The 16,753-nt window shown below is 54.9% G+C and overlaps 1 protein-coding gene across 1 annotated transcript; it reads right to left on the bottom strand.

The window, feature by feature from the left end:
- Nucleotides 1–1,227: 1,227 nt before the first annotated feature.
- LOC104691547 (centrosomal protein kizuna) lies at nt 1,228–16,402 on the bottom strand. The gene is made up of 9 exons (XM_039569210.1): nt 16,258–16,402; nt 15,341–15,403; nt 13,900–14,052; nt 11,848–11,940; nt 8,120–8,448; nt 6,707–6,923; nt 3,174–3,308; nt 2,528–2,691; nt 1,228–1,348 (listed from the first exon to the last, which is right to left on the bottom strand). The coding sequence occupies exons 2-9, from the start codon at nt 15,367–15,369 to the stop codon at nt 1,320–1,322; spliced, it is 1,149 nt and encodes a 382-aa protein (XP_039425144.1). The 5' UTR covers nt 15,370–15,403; nt 16,258–16,402; the 3' UTR covers nt 1,228–1,319.
- Nucleotides 16,403–16,753: the final 351 nt, after the last annotated feature.

Here is a 16,753-nt window from a genome sequence, read left to right as displayed (position 1 = left end):
CACCGGCACCTCCTGAGCTGGGAAATGGCCCCGCACGAACCCTTTCGTTTGGGCAATTCCTTCTGTGGTCCGGCTTTGTCAGGAAAGGCAGCAAATGCATCCCCCAGTTCCTAAACGGGAGATGTTTTGTAAACGTGCACACGGAACTCACAGATCCATTTTATAGCGGCCACAGGGCTTGGCCTTTTCCTCTCCCGCAGAAAAACCTGCCACCGCAGGCATTACTTAGTTTGGGAAGGAACCAGAATCTCAAGGGATACTGAGATATTTAGGAAAATCCCCCCCAGATCCATCACAGTGGCTATGGCACAGGCCCCCGGGGATTTGGACAGAACACCCCTATGTCCAGAGCAGGCACCTGGAGCTGGAACGCCCGTTACCTGGTTCTCTGCTTTCCAGCTGCTTTCCTTCCCCGCCGTTGGTCGGGATCGATGGCAGGCTGAGCGAGGATTCATCGCTCTGGACAGGTGACCCATCCTGACGCTGCTCTCCCAGAAGGGCCTCTCCCAGCACCACCTGAGACTCAAAACAAAAACAGTCACAGCTCCATTATTGTCCCCCTCGAGTGTTTTCCAACGCACATTTAGGCTAATCCGCACTCCCCGGGGCAATCTGCTTCCAAGGTGTTTCTGTTAGATGTTCCATTACCTTACTTCTAGGGTGCTGCTCTGGGGCCCGTTTTGGGACAGAAACATGGACTTGAGTCTGTAAAATCTACTTGATGTTCTACCCTAACTCTCTCACCGTTTGGTAGAGCAGTTGTTTAACAACACAGGAAGAGGCTGAGGCACTCGCAGCCTCTGGAATGCCAATTTCATTTATTTATTTAAAGAGTTGGCTATGACCTTTTGCATTAGCTTCGAGAAACCATGAGTGCGCCACCATTTATAAAATGCTCTCTGTCTTCAGCACTGAACCTCACTCTGCTTAAAAAAAAGTAAAAATACATCATTAATGATAAAAAGTCACAGAAAGATAGGAGCCTTGTGATGGTTCGCACCAGAGCAAAGGGGTGAGCTCATTCCAATGCCTCACTGAGGTGAAGGGTGGGGACCTTAAAAAGCCCCTTTTCCTTTGGGATTAAACACTGGACATCTGTTCCTGGGGCCCCAGGGCTGATTAACCACAGACTGCCTGTCCTTGCCCGGAAAGCCACACCCCGCCAGGGCACAGCCGTAGAGGTGCTGAGGAGTCTCCGGTGCTGGTGCCCACCTGGCCGTCCTGTGCCTCCTCTCCCGAAGCCAGCAGCTGCTCAAACATCTCTGCCACCTGCTCCGGGAGCCGAACCTGGCGCTGCTTCAGGAACAAGCCGTGGTGGCTCAGGCGAGTCCGCAGCGCGTCCATGTCCCTGGGGAACAAACCGGCACCGTCAGTGGGACACCCCACCCACAGCAAAAACCACCACCCATTTGGGCCTTAATTTCCACTTTCCCTTTTAAAAATGTTCAAAGGGGAAAATGTAAGAAGCCACTTGCAACTTCTGCTAATGTGGGGGAGATGGGCAGCAGTGACCACCACCATCATCATCACGATGCCTGCCCTGTCCTGAGGCTCAGGATCTAAAGACACAACCCCTGTCTCAGCACCGTGGCCTTGCTCACTCCCTGGGGCACAGCCGGGCACCCACTGCCTCAGGCTTGTTTTTTGCTCAGAAAGAATAAAAAGGGGAAAGGAAAAAAAAATAAATAAAAGGTGTCTTTTAACGTAGAAAATCTCAATCCTGCAATCCTTTTGTTTGCCAAAGATGTTTGTTTTTGCTGTTGCTCCAGTGAAGTTTCAGAGCAGTGAATTCCAATTAACTCCACGAGTGTTTGTCCCTAAGAAACCATTCAGGAGACACAAGGAGATATTGGTGCTCGCAGGCGTATCAGCCTCGCAGGAGAGGCAGGTACCGGCACAGAGACCCTTCTGCAGCGCTCACAAGTGCCCCGATCCTGCCAGCACTTGAGCACTGCGGAGCCTGCGACGGGGAGGGAGGTCTAGACAGAAGCTAAGCAAGACAGAGTGGAAATTGTTTTCATTTCTGGGTTAAAGAGACCTAAAAAAAAAAAGTAATTCTCACTTGTCCTTGTGGCATATGCACGGGGAAAAAAAAGCCCATTTTAAATAACTGCACTTTGTTGTTTTTAAAGGCCACGTGCATCTTCTGTCTCACACAAAGTAATTTCCTTCTCAAAATTACATTTCCCCTCCTTACGTGCCTGAGACTCATTGCAGGTCCCGGCAATGACTGGCTGAGAGGTGTCTGGAGTTCCTGCAATTCCCTGCCTGCCAGAGGGGCCTGGGGTGGGAGACACTGCGGACTGGATGGGCTGGGGGGGCCCCCAGGCTGCCCTGTGGAGCAGAAGTCCCCACTGGGGAATGGGAGGGAAATAAATTAACTCCCGAACGCTCCCATTCCGAGTGCCACGAGGTGCGGGCCCGGTGGCCTCCGTGCCAGAGGGGCGGCACGGATGCGGGGGCAGAGAGGAGGATGCTCCTCACCCCCAGCGGGTTCTGCATCTCCCATACCTGGTGTCTCCCATACCTGGTGTGCTCCTCGTGCCCCGCTCCGCCCGCGCCCCGCCGGTGTTCTCCAGCGGGAGGCTCCCGCTCCGCGTGCGCCGGGACACGAGCAGGAGCTGCCGGAGCACCACGGCCTCGATCACCTCGAGGTCGCCCTGAGTCAGCTCGCAGACCTCACCGTGAGCACTGCAACACAAAGCAGGGGGGACGGGCCCCGTGAGCACAGCCCATCCCAGGCTGGAGACGGGACAGCCAGGGGACAGCCAGAGGGACAAACACCCGTGGTGCTCGGTGACAGTGTGGGACGGGACAGGGAGGTCGCGCTCAGCACTTGGGACGTGCCAGGTGCAGCCTCCCAGGGAGAGGGAAGCTGAGCACGTCCCCTCCAGTGGCAGGCCGGGGGACAGGCCTGTTTGGGGCCCCTCTTCCTAACTCCTGAGGAATCCTCCCGTCACCAAGTGTGTGGAGGCTGTGCATCACTGTCAGTACAGCTACCAACAACTCCCAGTTCTCGTACCTAGGGGTCCGGAGGCTGAGGAGGGACAGCCGGGGCTCTCTGCCACTGGTTTTGACAACACCCCGCTTCTGGTGATTCCCTTTGCTCTCTTACTGTATTTACTCCATTTTTCTGGCACGGGCCACTTGCCACCCGGGCTCCACTCACTCACCTGGGCAGCTCCGCTGTCCCCGAGGGCTGGCCCTGGTACAGCGCGCGGTGCTGGGGGCTCGTCGTCTCCACCAGGTCCTCCAGGAGCTGCAGCGCACGGCAGAGCTCCGAGAGCTCGGCCAGCATCCCGCCGGGCCTGCGGACGGACAGACAGGGCTGGCAGTGACCCGAGGGGTGATGACGGGGCTTGTCAGTGCATTCCCATCGCACCCCCTGGAAAAACAAACAGCCTCGTTTGAGCTTTCCAAAGCAAACAGCAAAAACCACGTTTCTGAGCTCTGTAGGAAGGGGGGCGGGGGGGAAGAAAAAAAAAAAAGCACACGAGCAAACAAACCATCCAAAAATCAGCCCGGGCTGAGCGGCCGCATGGAAATTACCCCCGTGGCGAGCACTTTAATTCCTTCACCTCCACAAGCGAAACAAATCTGGTGACCACCTACAGGTATGGGGACAGCCCTGGGACCTCAGAGGGGTTTTGATGAGGCTGCACCTCTATAATGATGCAAATGAGGACTTAACCACTGAAACAATGCCGCAGGCTAATCCCGGGACAGAGGTGTAAATGGCTATTCAGGTCCCCGCTGCCGCTTTGTGGGGCTCCCAGCCCAGGTCTCGGCCAGCTATGAACACCCCAGCTGGGGCAAAAGAGAGTCCTCTTTCTTTTCCCCACATGCAGGAGCTGACATGTTTCCGCAGCTAACCCCGGCTCGCTCTGCCTCCAGGGAGAAGCTCTGTGCACAAAAACTCGCAGCATTTGCACACTCGTGCTGAGCTGTGCCCAAAGCTGTGTTTTCCCTCCGAGTGTTGGGCAACAGCGAACAATTAAGTGGGGGCCGCCGTGCCTTTAGTCGAGTTTCCTAGACATTTAATAAGCAAAACAATGCCAGGGAGATCACATAGGCAGTTAAACAGTGCTTTCTCTTTTCCCCCAGCCTTACAAACCCTGTATTCCAGCGGCCGGCTCGTTTCCCATTGTTTTCCTCCCGCTGGGTGGTCCTTCCAGGGTGCCACTCGAGAGGGATACAATAATAAAAAGGGAAGGGGAAGGAAGGGACACCAACATAAAGAAAAACAAAATGTATGACAATCTGCAGCAGGCTACGGATCAGAGGTCAGCAAACAAGAGGTCCTTCTCTTTTACAGGTTGCTTCCTGGAAACAGTCTGATTAAGCTGACAGCTTGAATTATGTGTTACATTTTGTAATGCACAATCCATCTGTGCTAAGTCCTCCTCAATGCAGCTGAAGCAGCACAGGCATAAGCTCTGCCTTTTTCCACCCCCTCAGCTCAGGCCTTAAAATAGTCATCATCTTTCTCCACGCTAATTCTCAGAGACCCTCTCCCCCCGCCGCCCGCCCCCCGGGTTTAAGCCCTCAAAGAAAGGGCCGGGTGCTGCAGGGAATGGTAAGAGGACACGGAGCCTTTCCCCTCGGATCAGCAGCTCCAAGGGAGGGGAGGCCAGGAGCCTTCACAAGCGCAGCGAGCCCCCGTGTGCCGGGGGGCTGCTGGCAGAAACCCCTCCCGGGCTCTTCCCGCGGGGCGGGGTGTGAGAAGGCAGGGGTGCCCCCGCCCGCAGCCGCCGGAACACCGACGCTACTTCCCACCCATCACCGGTTTTAATAACCAAGGCAGCGAAGCTGCAGCACCCTACTGTGACCGGCAACCAGATGCAAACCTTCTGCTCAATCACCTTTCCCAACAACATCTCCCTCCCTGTTGCCAACAGTTCACTGCAGGGAAAAAAACCCAAAATTCCTGAAAAAACCAGACTGGCATCTCTGCAGTAAGACAGGAGAGGCATTTGCTCCAAAGATGAAAACTTGTGGCTTCCTGGCACACAACAAGGACTAGTTTTGCCTCTGGAGTCAGCCACGGTCTCTGCTCTTTTCAACACCGTCCCTTGTACTCATTTCAGATAATTCACCAGAAGCGTAGGATCAGTGCTTCCTTCCGATGCCACAGCGACACTGCTGCAGTGGGAGAGCCCAAGCTACACGCATTTCAACTTAAGGCAACAAATACACAGAATCTGGGAAATTTCAGCACATGTCTTCAGTCAGCGCAGGAATTTCACAAGAGAAAACCACGGGGGCTGGAGGGACATCGCATGTTGTGAATCCGTGGTGTGACAGAGCAAAGGAAGCTGCATTCCCATGGTCTGGGTGACTTGTACAATTGAAATTCACGTGCTAATCGCTTGCAAGCCTTTCCACAAGATTTTTGGCTCATTTGTTTTGCAAGGCTCGGGCATGCACGCCGCATTCCAGGTGCCTTGGAAAGCCCACGCGGCCGTGAGCGCAACGAGGGAACGGCTGCTCCTCCACTCCTGCCGGTTGATCTGCCTTTTCATTTTCAGGTAAAGCAAATTAAAATCTGTATTTTTTCTGCAGCACCAGCAAGCAGTGGTGATCCCACTTCCACGGCCTTGAGAAGCGGAGGCATTCAGCTTGGCATAATGGGAGGAGAGCTCTGCGCCGCGGTTCCAGCCGTGCCCCGGGGACAATGCAGGCGCTCAAACCTTGTGTATAATTTCCCCGGGCCTCGAGAGCTGCTCCATGTCTCATCAGGCGCTGCACAGCGAGGCGAGGCCTCGCCGGGGAGGGAACACAAGGTTAAACTGCCGGCGCTCAGCTCTGACTCCTCTCGCTCTGCTGTGATTAACAGGTGGGATACAAAGGGAAAACTGGGGGGAAGCTATTTACATGTAAATCAGAGGATGTTTCCATAGCAAGCAACAGCCCGATGCAAATGGAAAGGCTAAAGTTGCAGAAGTGTCTGCTGCTGGCCCCCAGTTTCTGCTCAGGTGTCACCGGTTAACACCCGAACCAGTACTGACGTCAGCACCACCAGGACAAGGCGCCCAGGAACGCGGGGAGAACAGGCCTTAACCAGATTTAAACACTCAAACAACCAAGACGGGAAAACCCAACCAACTGGCAAAAGAGGACAATTCATTCTGCAGGAGCACTTGTTCTCCAGGGCTAAAAGTGCCGTTTCCTCTGCATGATGTCCCACTAAAGCCCTGCCAGCCCTCCAGGGCAACCCGGGCCAGACCCGGGGACCATCTCACGGCGGGCACGGCCCTGCCGGGACAGGGATGCACTTCCCTGTCTCATGAGGGCGTTGCGGGGCCGAAAATCCGGCTGGGATGGACTTACAGCCGACGCCCTGGCGCTGCACTTGCTGGCCACAAAATCCTGCCGCTGTCACCTGGCAGCAGAGGACAGGCCCTGTGTCTGCAGCGCACTGTCCTCCTTCTCTCTGACTCTATTTCCAAACAAAATGCTCCAACAGTTCAATCCCCTGGAAGTTTTACCCAAGTAGAGTCACTGGAATAAGATTTGTGTACATTTAAAGAACATCCATCTGCACCTTAACGACAAATCCTTCGCTTGGCAGCTCTGACCCCAGTGAGGTGCCCGAAGCCCCTGAACGCCCAGCACAGGGACAAGGTACTAAAGGACAGCGGAGAACTTTGTGTGAGCTCTGGTGCCCCGACCAGCCCAGCTGATCCAGGAAACAGGGAAGTGGTACCTGTGTGGTGCTGAGCTGTCCAAGGGCTCCTCCTGGGCTGCAGGAGGGCTCAGGGGTGGCAGCAGGGAGCCCTCCGGAGCCTGGGCATCCCCACCCTGCTCCTGCCGCGTGTCGGGAATGCTCGGCTTCGCCTCCTCCTCAGCACCAGCAGGGACCAGGAGCTCAGCACTGCTCCCCTCCCTGTGAGCCCGCCAGCTGCTCAGGCCAGGCTTTGCCCCTGTAACAACAACAAAAAATAATGCATCAAAGATATAAAACCAGTAATTATTCTTCTCAAAACACTAGCAGCACTATGGAGTAGATCACAGCGTAGGGAATGAAACCAAGCTTACCCACACTATTCACCCTGTGTGAGGGAGCATCCATCCCTCCATCCCTCTATTCCCCTTGTCTGTGGGCTTCCCTGCCCACGGCCCCTGTCCTTCCATGCTCCTCTCACAAGGGGGAGTCCAGGGAGGCTGCAGCCTTCGGGGTTTGGGGACAAACCGTGAATTCCTCAGAAACCACGCTGGCACAGAGACCAGCTACCTGACCAAATCAGCTCTGGAGGAATCAAACAGAGAAGCCGGAGAAAACATCTCTTAGGCTAAAAAAAGTGCACCCCAAGAGGCTCCTACTGCACCCATTTTGGAAACCTTTGAGCAGGAATGCTCGCCTGGAGGCTCTGAGAGGCTGAACTGGGGTGACACAGACGCGCTGCTCGGCTTTTCACAGACTGCCAACAGTTAGTGGACCAGCCAGTGCCGTAACAAATTGGGATTGCTACAGAAATGCCCAGTTTTCCATAAAATTCACCTTAGGTTTAAATTAACCAGCCTCTGCACAGCCCCCAGCACTCCTGCTTGGCTCTGTCATGGGGTTTCACTGGGACTGAATCACCTCAGGTTTGTGCCCCACAGGAGCCGCACCAGGGCCTTGCGTCTGAATTTGTGGAGCAGGGATGTGCAACAAACCCAACTCCTTTGCCTGCTGGAGAATGGGGATACAGCGGAATCGAGGGGTTTTCCAAACCCACCCACACTGCTGAATCCCAGTTTGGAAATGGATCAGCTGTTGTGCACCAGCTCTGAGGGAGATGGAAACCAGCCCGAACCAGAAGTGACTCCTCTGATGAAGCAGGTTCACATTAAACCTCTCCAGATGAGGCTCAGACTACGCCAGGGCCTCGGTGGGCACAGCAGTGAGGAAACTTTCCCTCACGGCACCCCCGACCAGGATCAGCGCCCAGCACGCCCTTCCCTGTCCGGGTGAGCGGCCTGGGGGGGGAAACGGAGTCGAAAGGAAGAAAGAGACAAAGAGAGAAAAAAGGAATAAGGGCCACCACACTCCAAGGCCAGTGCCAGAGGTGCAGGAGAAGGTGCACACGGGCATGGCTCTGGCTGGAGCAGACAGGGACACATCCCACTGCCGTACCTGGGACACTTCCCTGCTGCTGCCCCTGCCTGCGGGGCGCTGCTCCGGCGCCAGAAGCTGAGATGAGCTGCTCGGAGCCTTCCTCACTGGCAGCCAGGTCCCCGTGTCCCGCTGCTCCCTCCTCACCCTCTCCAGCAGCGCTGCCGGCCTCGGGACCGAGCCCCTCAGGGGACGTGGGAGCGCTCAGGCGGGTCCTGCTGGGAGCCCAAGCCTCCCGTGGCCGAGGCGGCCGATGTGGGGCAGCCCAGCAAGGCTGCTGCTGGAAGGCCCAGTTCTCCTGGCTCGGCCGTACTGGTGCCAATTCCCGCCTGCTCTCCAGCCTGCAGCACCTGAAACACACGGTGGGACGTGGCTGAAGGAGACAAACGGGACACAAACTGTGCGTGGCACACGGAGCTTCTCCAGGTGCCACGCGGGGCTCTGAAGAGAAAGGTGCCACAGAATTCAAGGGTTTGCTACGGCATCAACATTACACAACCCCGGCACACATTCCGTGCATCCCAGTGTGAAACGAGGGGCCAGGCCTCAGTTAAAGCTCCACGAGCCAAAACACCCAGTGGCAGGAGCTGCCTGCACCCCCAGCCCAGCCCAACAGGACCCGAACGCACCAAGGACTCAAACCCACCTAAAAGGTGACTGGATTTTACAAAGGGTCAGACCTCTGAGACTGGGATCCTACACAGACTTTGGAGACCCTGGACCAAAGCACAACGCTTAGAGCTGCCTACAATGCCACAGAGCCCAGAGGGACCATCGTGCTCTATGTGTGAATCACTCAGCAGGTCCAGCTTCCCTCACATCACGGAACAAGGCAAGACTCAGTTTCGGCGTCTCCCTCCTGCTCTTCCCATGGCAGTGACATCGCCTTTCCCACCAGCTGACGTGGGACACGGAGCAGACACATTTTAAATGGCACTCTCCTCCAAGGACTGCTGAACTCGCACAAAGCCAGCTCCAGGAGTACAACCACTCTGCTGCTAAACCCCAGTGTTTTAATACTTGCCTCTCTTTCTCTGCGAGCCTACTCAATCAGGACAATTTGGGAGGAGTGGCCGCTGCCACCACGACTGCTGCAGGGTCACCGCCGGTTTATGCAAAGCCAAAATTAGCCATCGTAATGCCATTGTTCACACTAAGCAGGGCTTCCTCTCCAGCCCCAAATCCCAGCAGGACAATTTACAGTCACCTCCACACCTCTCCCCTCTCTTTCACTGCCTGACCTCTTCCTCCCACACAAAGTCAGCTGCCAAGCCCAGCTGAAAGGAAACAAAGGCATCTTGTCTGGTCTGTGGCCAAGGTTCCTTAAAAAAGCTCGAATTCCACGTAACAAGGAGCAGAACAAAAAGCCATGAAGTCATTTTAAGGAGCAGTAAAGGTTTGCCACTCAGATTAAGTTCACCACTTATTCCATCACCACTGCTCTCAGGTTCCTCCTAATTACTTCTTGGGCGTTGGATTTGGTGCCTTCTAATGCCTCCAGCCAGTCCTGCGTGGCTTTGGCAGCTCCCGGACGCAGTGCCCCAAAACAAACGGATTTCGAACGGGCACAAGCACAGCACATATCCCTAACGATCCCTTTCCCAGGGAAGAGGCTCCTGGGAGGTTCCAGCATGCCCGAGTCCAAAATCTTCTGAAGGCTCCAAGGAAGTGCATCACGGCACACAGGATCTGGGAGCCGGGGCTGTACAGCTCTGCCAGCCGGGAAGGAGCTCCTCAGTGCGGGACTTCTGAGCTCAAGGACTCCCCCGGAAGCTGGCAGCCCAAAAGGGCACACGTCAGCCACAGAACATGCCAGACATTCCTGATGGTGTTTGAGCATTGGGATACTGCCCGTCTGCAGAAGGCTGGTTCTGGGACTGTCCTTCTGGGTCCCCGAGGCCCAGAGATGACCCCCCACGCTGTCTCTGAGGGGGCCATCACACAGTCACTGCATCCCAACCAGCCTGAAGGAAGCCATCCCAATCCCAGTGCTGGGAAATAAAACCCATTCCATGAGCTGCGTCCCGGACATCCCACGCGCTGACTGCGCGCTCTCTGTGACTGACTCGGAGCAGCAACACTGAGAACAAACTCCTGTGCTTTGGACAGGAGAACCAGCAGATTTGAAACCAAGAAAACCACCAGAATTAAGAGCTGAAGCACAGCCCAGGGACATGGCAAAAGATGCACAGTGTAGCTGAAGTTACCTCTGTATTTTAGGAGGGAGATGAGGAGGAGGAGGAGGACAGGGAATAAAGGGAGTCCACGATCAACTCCATTACTGTACACAAAGTGACATTTTTGGGCACACGCCACACTCTCGTACTGTCCAAAACCTGCTCACAGTGTTTAAACCCCCGAGTCACACCACGAGCCTTTGATGCCCTAGCACTGATGTCAACTTCTCCATCGGATGGAAATCCCATCTCCCACACCGCCTGCCCTAATTGGACAGCTCACATTCCAAAATAAACCCGCCTTTCCCCACAACACCTCCCGGTTCAGACCGCAGTTTGCTCCCTGCCACAGGCCTGCCTGTATGGGTCAAGGCTGCTCGGGTTCACTGCTTTGTGTATTACAGTTTAAAGAATGCTCTAAATTCAAGGTTTTTAACTTTTTAATCTACGGGGAAAACTTCCTATAAACTCAGATTAACGGCTGCTAATGCACTGAAGAAAGGAAACCAAAAACCTTCCTCCTACTATAAAAACAAAATAGTGTGGCCTCTGTTTCTTTTCTGATAAGAGTCTTAAATACCAAACATTTAACTGCATAATAACATTCCCTGGCAGCCAGCAGCCTGCTTAGCAGATACATAAAGCAGGTAAAAGGGGAAAAAGTTAATTTCTTGGCTGAATGATTCCATCGGTAGCTATAGGGCAAACTAGAAAGTCTTTTAGTAAAGTAGCAGTTGATTCTTCTATCAATCTGCAGCACACACACTCTTCCAAGGAATGCATTAAATATGAAAATCATATCCCGTTATCATCTGTTCCCAGCTTTCAGCCCAGTAAGCTTTCCTTAATGAATGCTGTAGCCTAAGGGACGCGCGTGCTGCTGGCTCCTCGGAATAATGGAGTGATGCTCCCGTCCTGCCTATTCCGGCGCCGGCTGGCTGAGGGGCTTCCACACACAGTCACAAGTGACTACTCTTGCCAGCATGCTCCAAGTTATTACAAGATGTTTTTAGACATTTCATCTAAAAGAGCTTTGCTGCGTTTAGTGGAGAAAACAGCTCTGGTCTTGAACTGTATCATTTATATGGAGATAGGAGGAGGGATTAGGAGCCTGCATTACTGCAGATATATGGCAGCAGATATTTAAGTATTCCTTGTCAGTCTTTTTGTCTGTTCCTCAGATATGCAATCTCCTTCTGCTCCTTCTGAGGAAAGGTCAGAACACACAAAATTATAAACACAGCACACGGCTCCCCGGCTGCAGTTCCGCAAATATCCCTCATTAGCAACGTTTCCTCCTCGGTCACGACCACCTCCACACCACCCGGCGCAGGAATTATAAAAGCCAACAGGAAGACGTGCATAAACAGTCCGAGTGCTTTTTTAATTCCAGCTCTTCGGATGAAATAATCGCACATTTTACCCGGGTGGTTCTCCCTCTCCCGGGCACTACACACAATCGCGCGCTGCACGTGCCAGCGCCGCCATCCCCACGGAAAGGCTGCGCAGCTCCGAGGAGAGCACGGCGCTGCAATGAAGCCCATTTCCACCCCCCCCTCCCCACCCCATTACCTGCTCGCTGGATCCTTCCTCCTTGTCACCTCCTGCTGACAAGCTGCCCTCTTGAAGGGATAACAGGTTTTTAATTTCCCTTCCGTACCATTCCTAAACGGGAACAAATCCGTCACACAAAACTGGAGGCCAAACAACCACCCCCCACCCCCCCAGCCCGAGAGACACCACTTTGCAAAATGCACTTTGCAAAACGCGCACCTTTAAATGCAAAGTCCCCGCAGCCTTTTTAACTCAGGCTGTCTTTAAAAGCGGAGATCTCATTTTCTCCTTGCTTTTCCGCTCCCCTGCCCAAGCAGCGTGGCCTGTACACAACCTGCTGCAGGGCTTTCGTACACGTTTACTCATCATTCAGAATCCTACAGAACAGCAGTAACTTGTTGACTCGTATTTATTGCATCCCAACCGGCATCTGTAACACCGAATTACTGCTGCTGCCTCCGGACAACGACTCGGCTGCTTCGGGATGAAAACGAGCTCCGCAATGTGTTTTTCACGCCCCATCTTACAACTGGCTGGGCTGCCGTGAGGAACAATCCCCGGCAGATGCTGCAGAGAGCAGCCCAGCGGGGAAGGAAGGCTCCGTGCTGGCTGCCCCGAACCCGGCTCTCCCCGCTCCAGGGTTTAACGGAGCGGCAGCGGCGGCAGCGCGCTGGGAACGGGGCTGGGCACTGCCTGCAATCCGAACTGCAGCCCCCAGCAGCACGCTGGGACAGCCCGGCTAGGAGCACTCCAGGAGCTGAGCTGCAGCAGGGAACAGGCGTGGGAATAAACCCTTCACACAATTAACTCGCCCGCCCCTGCCCTTCGCTCCGGCGGCGGCGTTGCCTTCGGCTCCCAGGTAGGAAGGAGGCTGCTCGGGAAACCTCCGAACATGGAACCGTAAGGAACAAAACCTCACCACCTGAGGGGTCAAGATGCTCGAAAGAAACTCAGATGTAACTCCCGGATTTGGCTGAAAGCTGCAGCGAATTTATTTATATATACCCTAAAGAATTACTGACCAAACACAGGGAGCAAAAGTGCATCTTTCAGAAACAATAGGAGTTTTGTGAGCTACAGCCACATAATAAATGTGCACAGCGTTGTGATGAAGCGCTCCTAAAGGGCATTCTGTACGGAAAAAGAGGAGCGAAAACAGCAATAATTTCTTTCTGTGTACTTCCACGATAGATTGAATGATTGCACGCTCCATAACTCTCCTGCTCTCCATAACTAACACCGAGGAGATGTCATTCGTTCAGCAGCTCCGAAAAGTAACCGCAACTTGGCAAAGATAAAATGGATGGCACAGGAACATCAAAATGGGAGGGCTGAACAAAAACCCCGCGTGCAGCCCCACCTGTGGCACTCTGACTGGGACTCACAGCAGGGGTCAGAGCCACCGGCCCTGACACTGGGCAGGCTGGTGAGCTGAGGAAGAAAAACCCCTTCAGACCATCAGGGGAAAGGTGGCACCGCAGCACAGCCCCCTCTCCTGCTCTGCTTCAGATAACAACTAAAAATCAGGGGCAGGGAATCACACACCCCAGGGACAGGCTCTGAACTCCGGGCTGCTGCACTGCAGCCAGGAAAAGATGTTCTGGGAACGTCACCAGATCCAACAGGCGCTACCTAGGCTATAGCTGTGTGAGGAACAAGCGCAGCCAAATTCTTCTGAGGAGCGCCGCTGCCCTTGGAAAGCAGGAACGAACACAGCTCCCTCCCAGACTGTGCTCCCCCAAAAACCTGGCTCCGTGCAGCAGTGCCACAAGCAGACGTCGCAATCCCATTTTTGAAAGTCTGGAATCATCACTTTGCAACTGAACTTTAGGGAACAGCATGACATCATAATAACAACAACAACAATAATAATAATACGATTCAAGAAACCCTCAGGGCTTGGCTTTTTCTTACAGCAGCCTGTTGAGTCTGGGGTACTTCAGACCTGTCTGTTCTACAGCCTGAAACACGGACCCTGATGGAGTTTGCTTCCAGCTCTAGGACATACCAAGAGATTCCTGCATAACAACGGCAAACACCCCCGATCAAGTCTTATAGAAAGTTACTTCCATCTTCCGGATGCTCTCCCAGCCCGTGGTTTCCATGTGAGCCTCCAGCTGCAGGAACTCCCGGCGCAGGGCCCGGTTCCGGCGCAGGGCCAGCTGCTGCCGTGCCGACACCGCTGCCAGGTGCCTCTGCAGCTTCAGGTGCTTCAGTCTCACCCTGCAGGGCAAACAACAGGCACTTGAAGAGGCGTGAAAATAAACCAAAAGCATCCAGCACAATCACCCCGCCTCAGACACACAGACCCCGACACCGAGGGCGAGCTGCCCAGACCCCAAAAGGAGGAGACTCGTTCTTCTGCACACCTGTATTTATATAGGCATACACGTGCCGCTTCCCTGAAGATTTACAGAGGGGCTTTGGTGTTCCGAAGGGGCAAATACATGACAGATCTCCTGTAAGTGTGTTTTACATGGACTGCGTTCCAGTCGCGCCGATCCCGTTAAATCAAAACGGAAGCCGTAGCAGAGGAACGTGTTCCGCAAGCCACCCGAGCGGGAACGCCGAGGCTGAGCTTTCACAGCTGCCTAAGCCCACGGTGCCACCGAGAGGGGCACCGGAAAGCCATCTGACCCAGCTCTCTCCCACCTACAGATTCCCTTCCAGCCAGGCCTCTTTCCCCAGGGCAGCCACCCGGCATTAACGCCAACACAGGGAAATGGGCACCCAGAGGTGCCCTTGGCTCACAGCTCTCCGCTTCAGCCAGGAGGGAAACTGCACCCCAAAGCCCCCAAGACGTTCAGAGGAACCACGGTCCTAAACCTGTTAGGTCAAACCAAAGCCAGTAACACCAGGAAACAAAGTACCTGTGATGCTGCCCCGCCTCCACACATTTCCTCCTCAACTTGTATCGGCATTTTCTGCCCCTTCCAGCAGCACCCAGCCCTCAGTCCCTGGAGCTTTACAGAACCCCTCTGAGGAAAGGAGTGCAGCACTGGAAGACACTGCTCAGTCCTCTTTGGCTGTTGGGACTTCAGGATATTTTTTTTGCTTTGGTTTGCTGTTTAGGGTTTGGGTTTGTTGGGGTTTTTTTTGGTACAGACTGTCCGTGCAACTTCCGTTAAACAGATGCTGCAGAAAGAATCCAAGGAGCAGGACCAGAACCTGGAACACCCCCCAGGGCTTCTGGAGGCTTTCCACTTTCTAAGACCCTGGGATTCTCCAGCACGGACTAAGCTGTGGTGGCTTTGTAAAAGTAGGATAAAGCCAACCCGCACATTCGTTGCTCCCAAGATTCTAGTGTCCACAGAATGAGGCACTCATGCTACTGCTGCAGTTATTTCATCAGTAACTTGAAGACATGAATTTTACATTATACCTAACATACAAATATAAATGTATTATTACTGACAGACCTTCCAGACAACATCGTAAAGGCTTTCCAAGGTAACAGAACCCTTGTACCTAAAATGAAATAACCCCCCAAGAAGCTTTTGAATGGGCTTACAGGTATGGATCAGCCACCGTGTGTTCCATCTGCTGCCTTCCTAATTCCAGCCTTTTGGCTCCACTGGAAGAAAACAAACAACACACAGCAAGATAAAAACATTTCCCCACCTGAAGCCTCCGAATGCCAGAACTAAGGGGTTTTGCAGAGCACAGCCCTTGCTGAGCAGAGAGCTCAGCTCCGCTGGGAGCTACAGACTCATCTGCCAGCCCAGCTCAGCACTAAGCAGAACAACTCCCAAGCCTTCACCCCTCTCTTTGTTCCTCGCTGGAACAGGGTTGCTGGAAAGGCAAAAGATGCCTGAACATCCACAGGGGACCCACTGGAACAGCCAGAGACCCCAGGAAGCTGCGGGAGTGAAGGGGACGTCACACACCCCAACACGTCTGGGCACCCTTCTCCGTGCATTTGGGCTCTCCCTACACACACGGACACACGGACAGCACCTCCCAGTTTCCCTGCAGGGAGGGGAGCCAGGAAAAGCCCTTCCCGCTGCTCCGCCTGAGAGCAAGGTTTTAGCCATGGGATGGATCCTGCCAGCGCCCAGAGCAGGACTAGGGTTTCGCGTCCTGCACATGGCAATTTAACAGCCACGCTCCATCCGGGATCTCATCCCTTCAATTTCCCCTTGCACCACGGACAGCCAAGCAAGCGCCAGTTTCGAGATCTTGTTTTTACACTTGTCCAAGTAATTTTCGTGCCTCGGAAACGGAGAACACCGGTACCCTAAGGGATGGGGACGCCGATGGATGCGAGCACCCGTTGGCTCCGATGCCATTCCCGCTCCCCCATCCTGCAGGTAGCACACGGCATTCCTCAGCTCCCCCAAGTCCATCCCCTCCCCACCAGCGAGCATCCCCCCGCCCGGGGCGAGAACCGAACCCCAACCGCGCCGCGGGGGGAGGGACCCGGCTCACCTGGCGCGGGGCGGCTGCGGGGCCGGCGGTCGCGGGGTGTCCCGTCCCGGTGGTGCCGGTGCACGGTGGCGGTCCCAGTGGCCCCGTTCCCCTCCCGATCCCGATCCCGATCCCGATCCCGATCCCGATCCCGTTCCCGATCCCGATCCCGATCCCGATCCCGTTCCCATTCCCGATCCCGATCCCGATCCCGATCCCGATCCCGATCCCGATCCCGATCCCGGTCGCCCCGCGCGGCTTCCGCCGGCGCCCACGTGCGGCTCCCGCCATGCCCCGCGCGGGACCCCGGAAGTGCCGCCCCGCGTTGCCATGGGGACGGGCGGGCGCGGCCTGCGCCGCCCGGAGGCGTTTCGGAAGCCTTTAAGGCGTTTGTCGTTTTTTAGCCGTCCTTTATCGTTGCCCCGTCTCTCGCCACCACCTTGTTACCTCGGGTGTTGCCGTTCGCCCAGATGAGCCCCCGACTCGGTGCTGGAGGGCACCTGGGGCGAGGCAGGAT

This window comes from Corvus cornix, chromosome 3 (assembly GCF_000738735.6).
Source record: "Corvus cornix cornix isolate S_Up_H32 chromosome 3, ASM73873v5, whole genome shotgun sequence".
In the NCBI taxonomy this organism is placed as follows: Eukaryota; Metazoa; Chordata; class Aves; order Passeriformes; family Corvidae; genus Corvus; species Corvus cornix.
The sequence above is the reverse complement of the archived record's forward strand: the minus strand, read 5'-3'. Positions and strand labels throughout refer to the sequence as shown.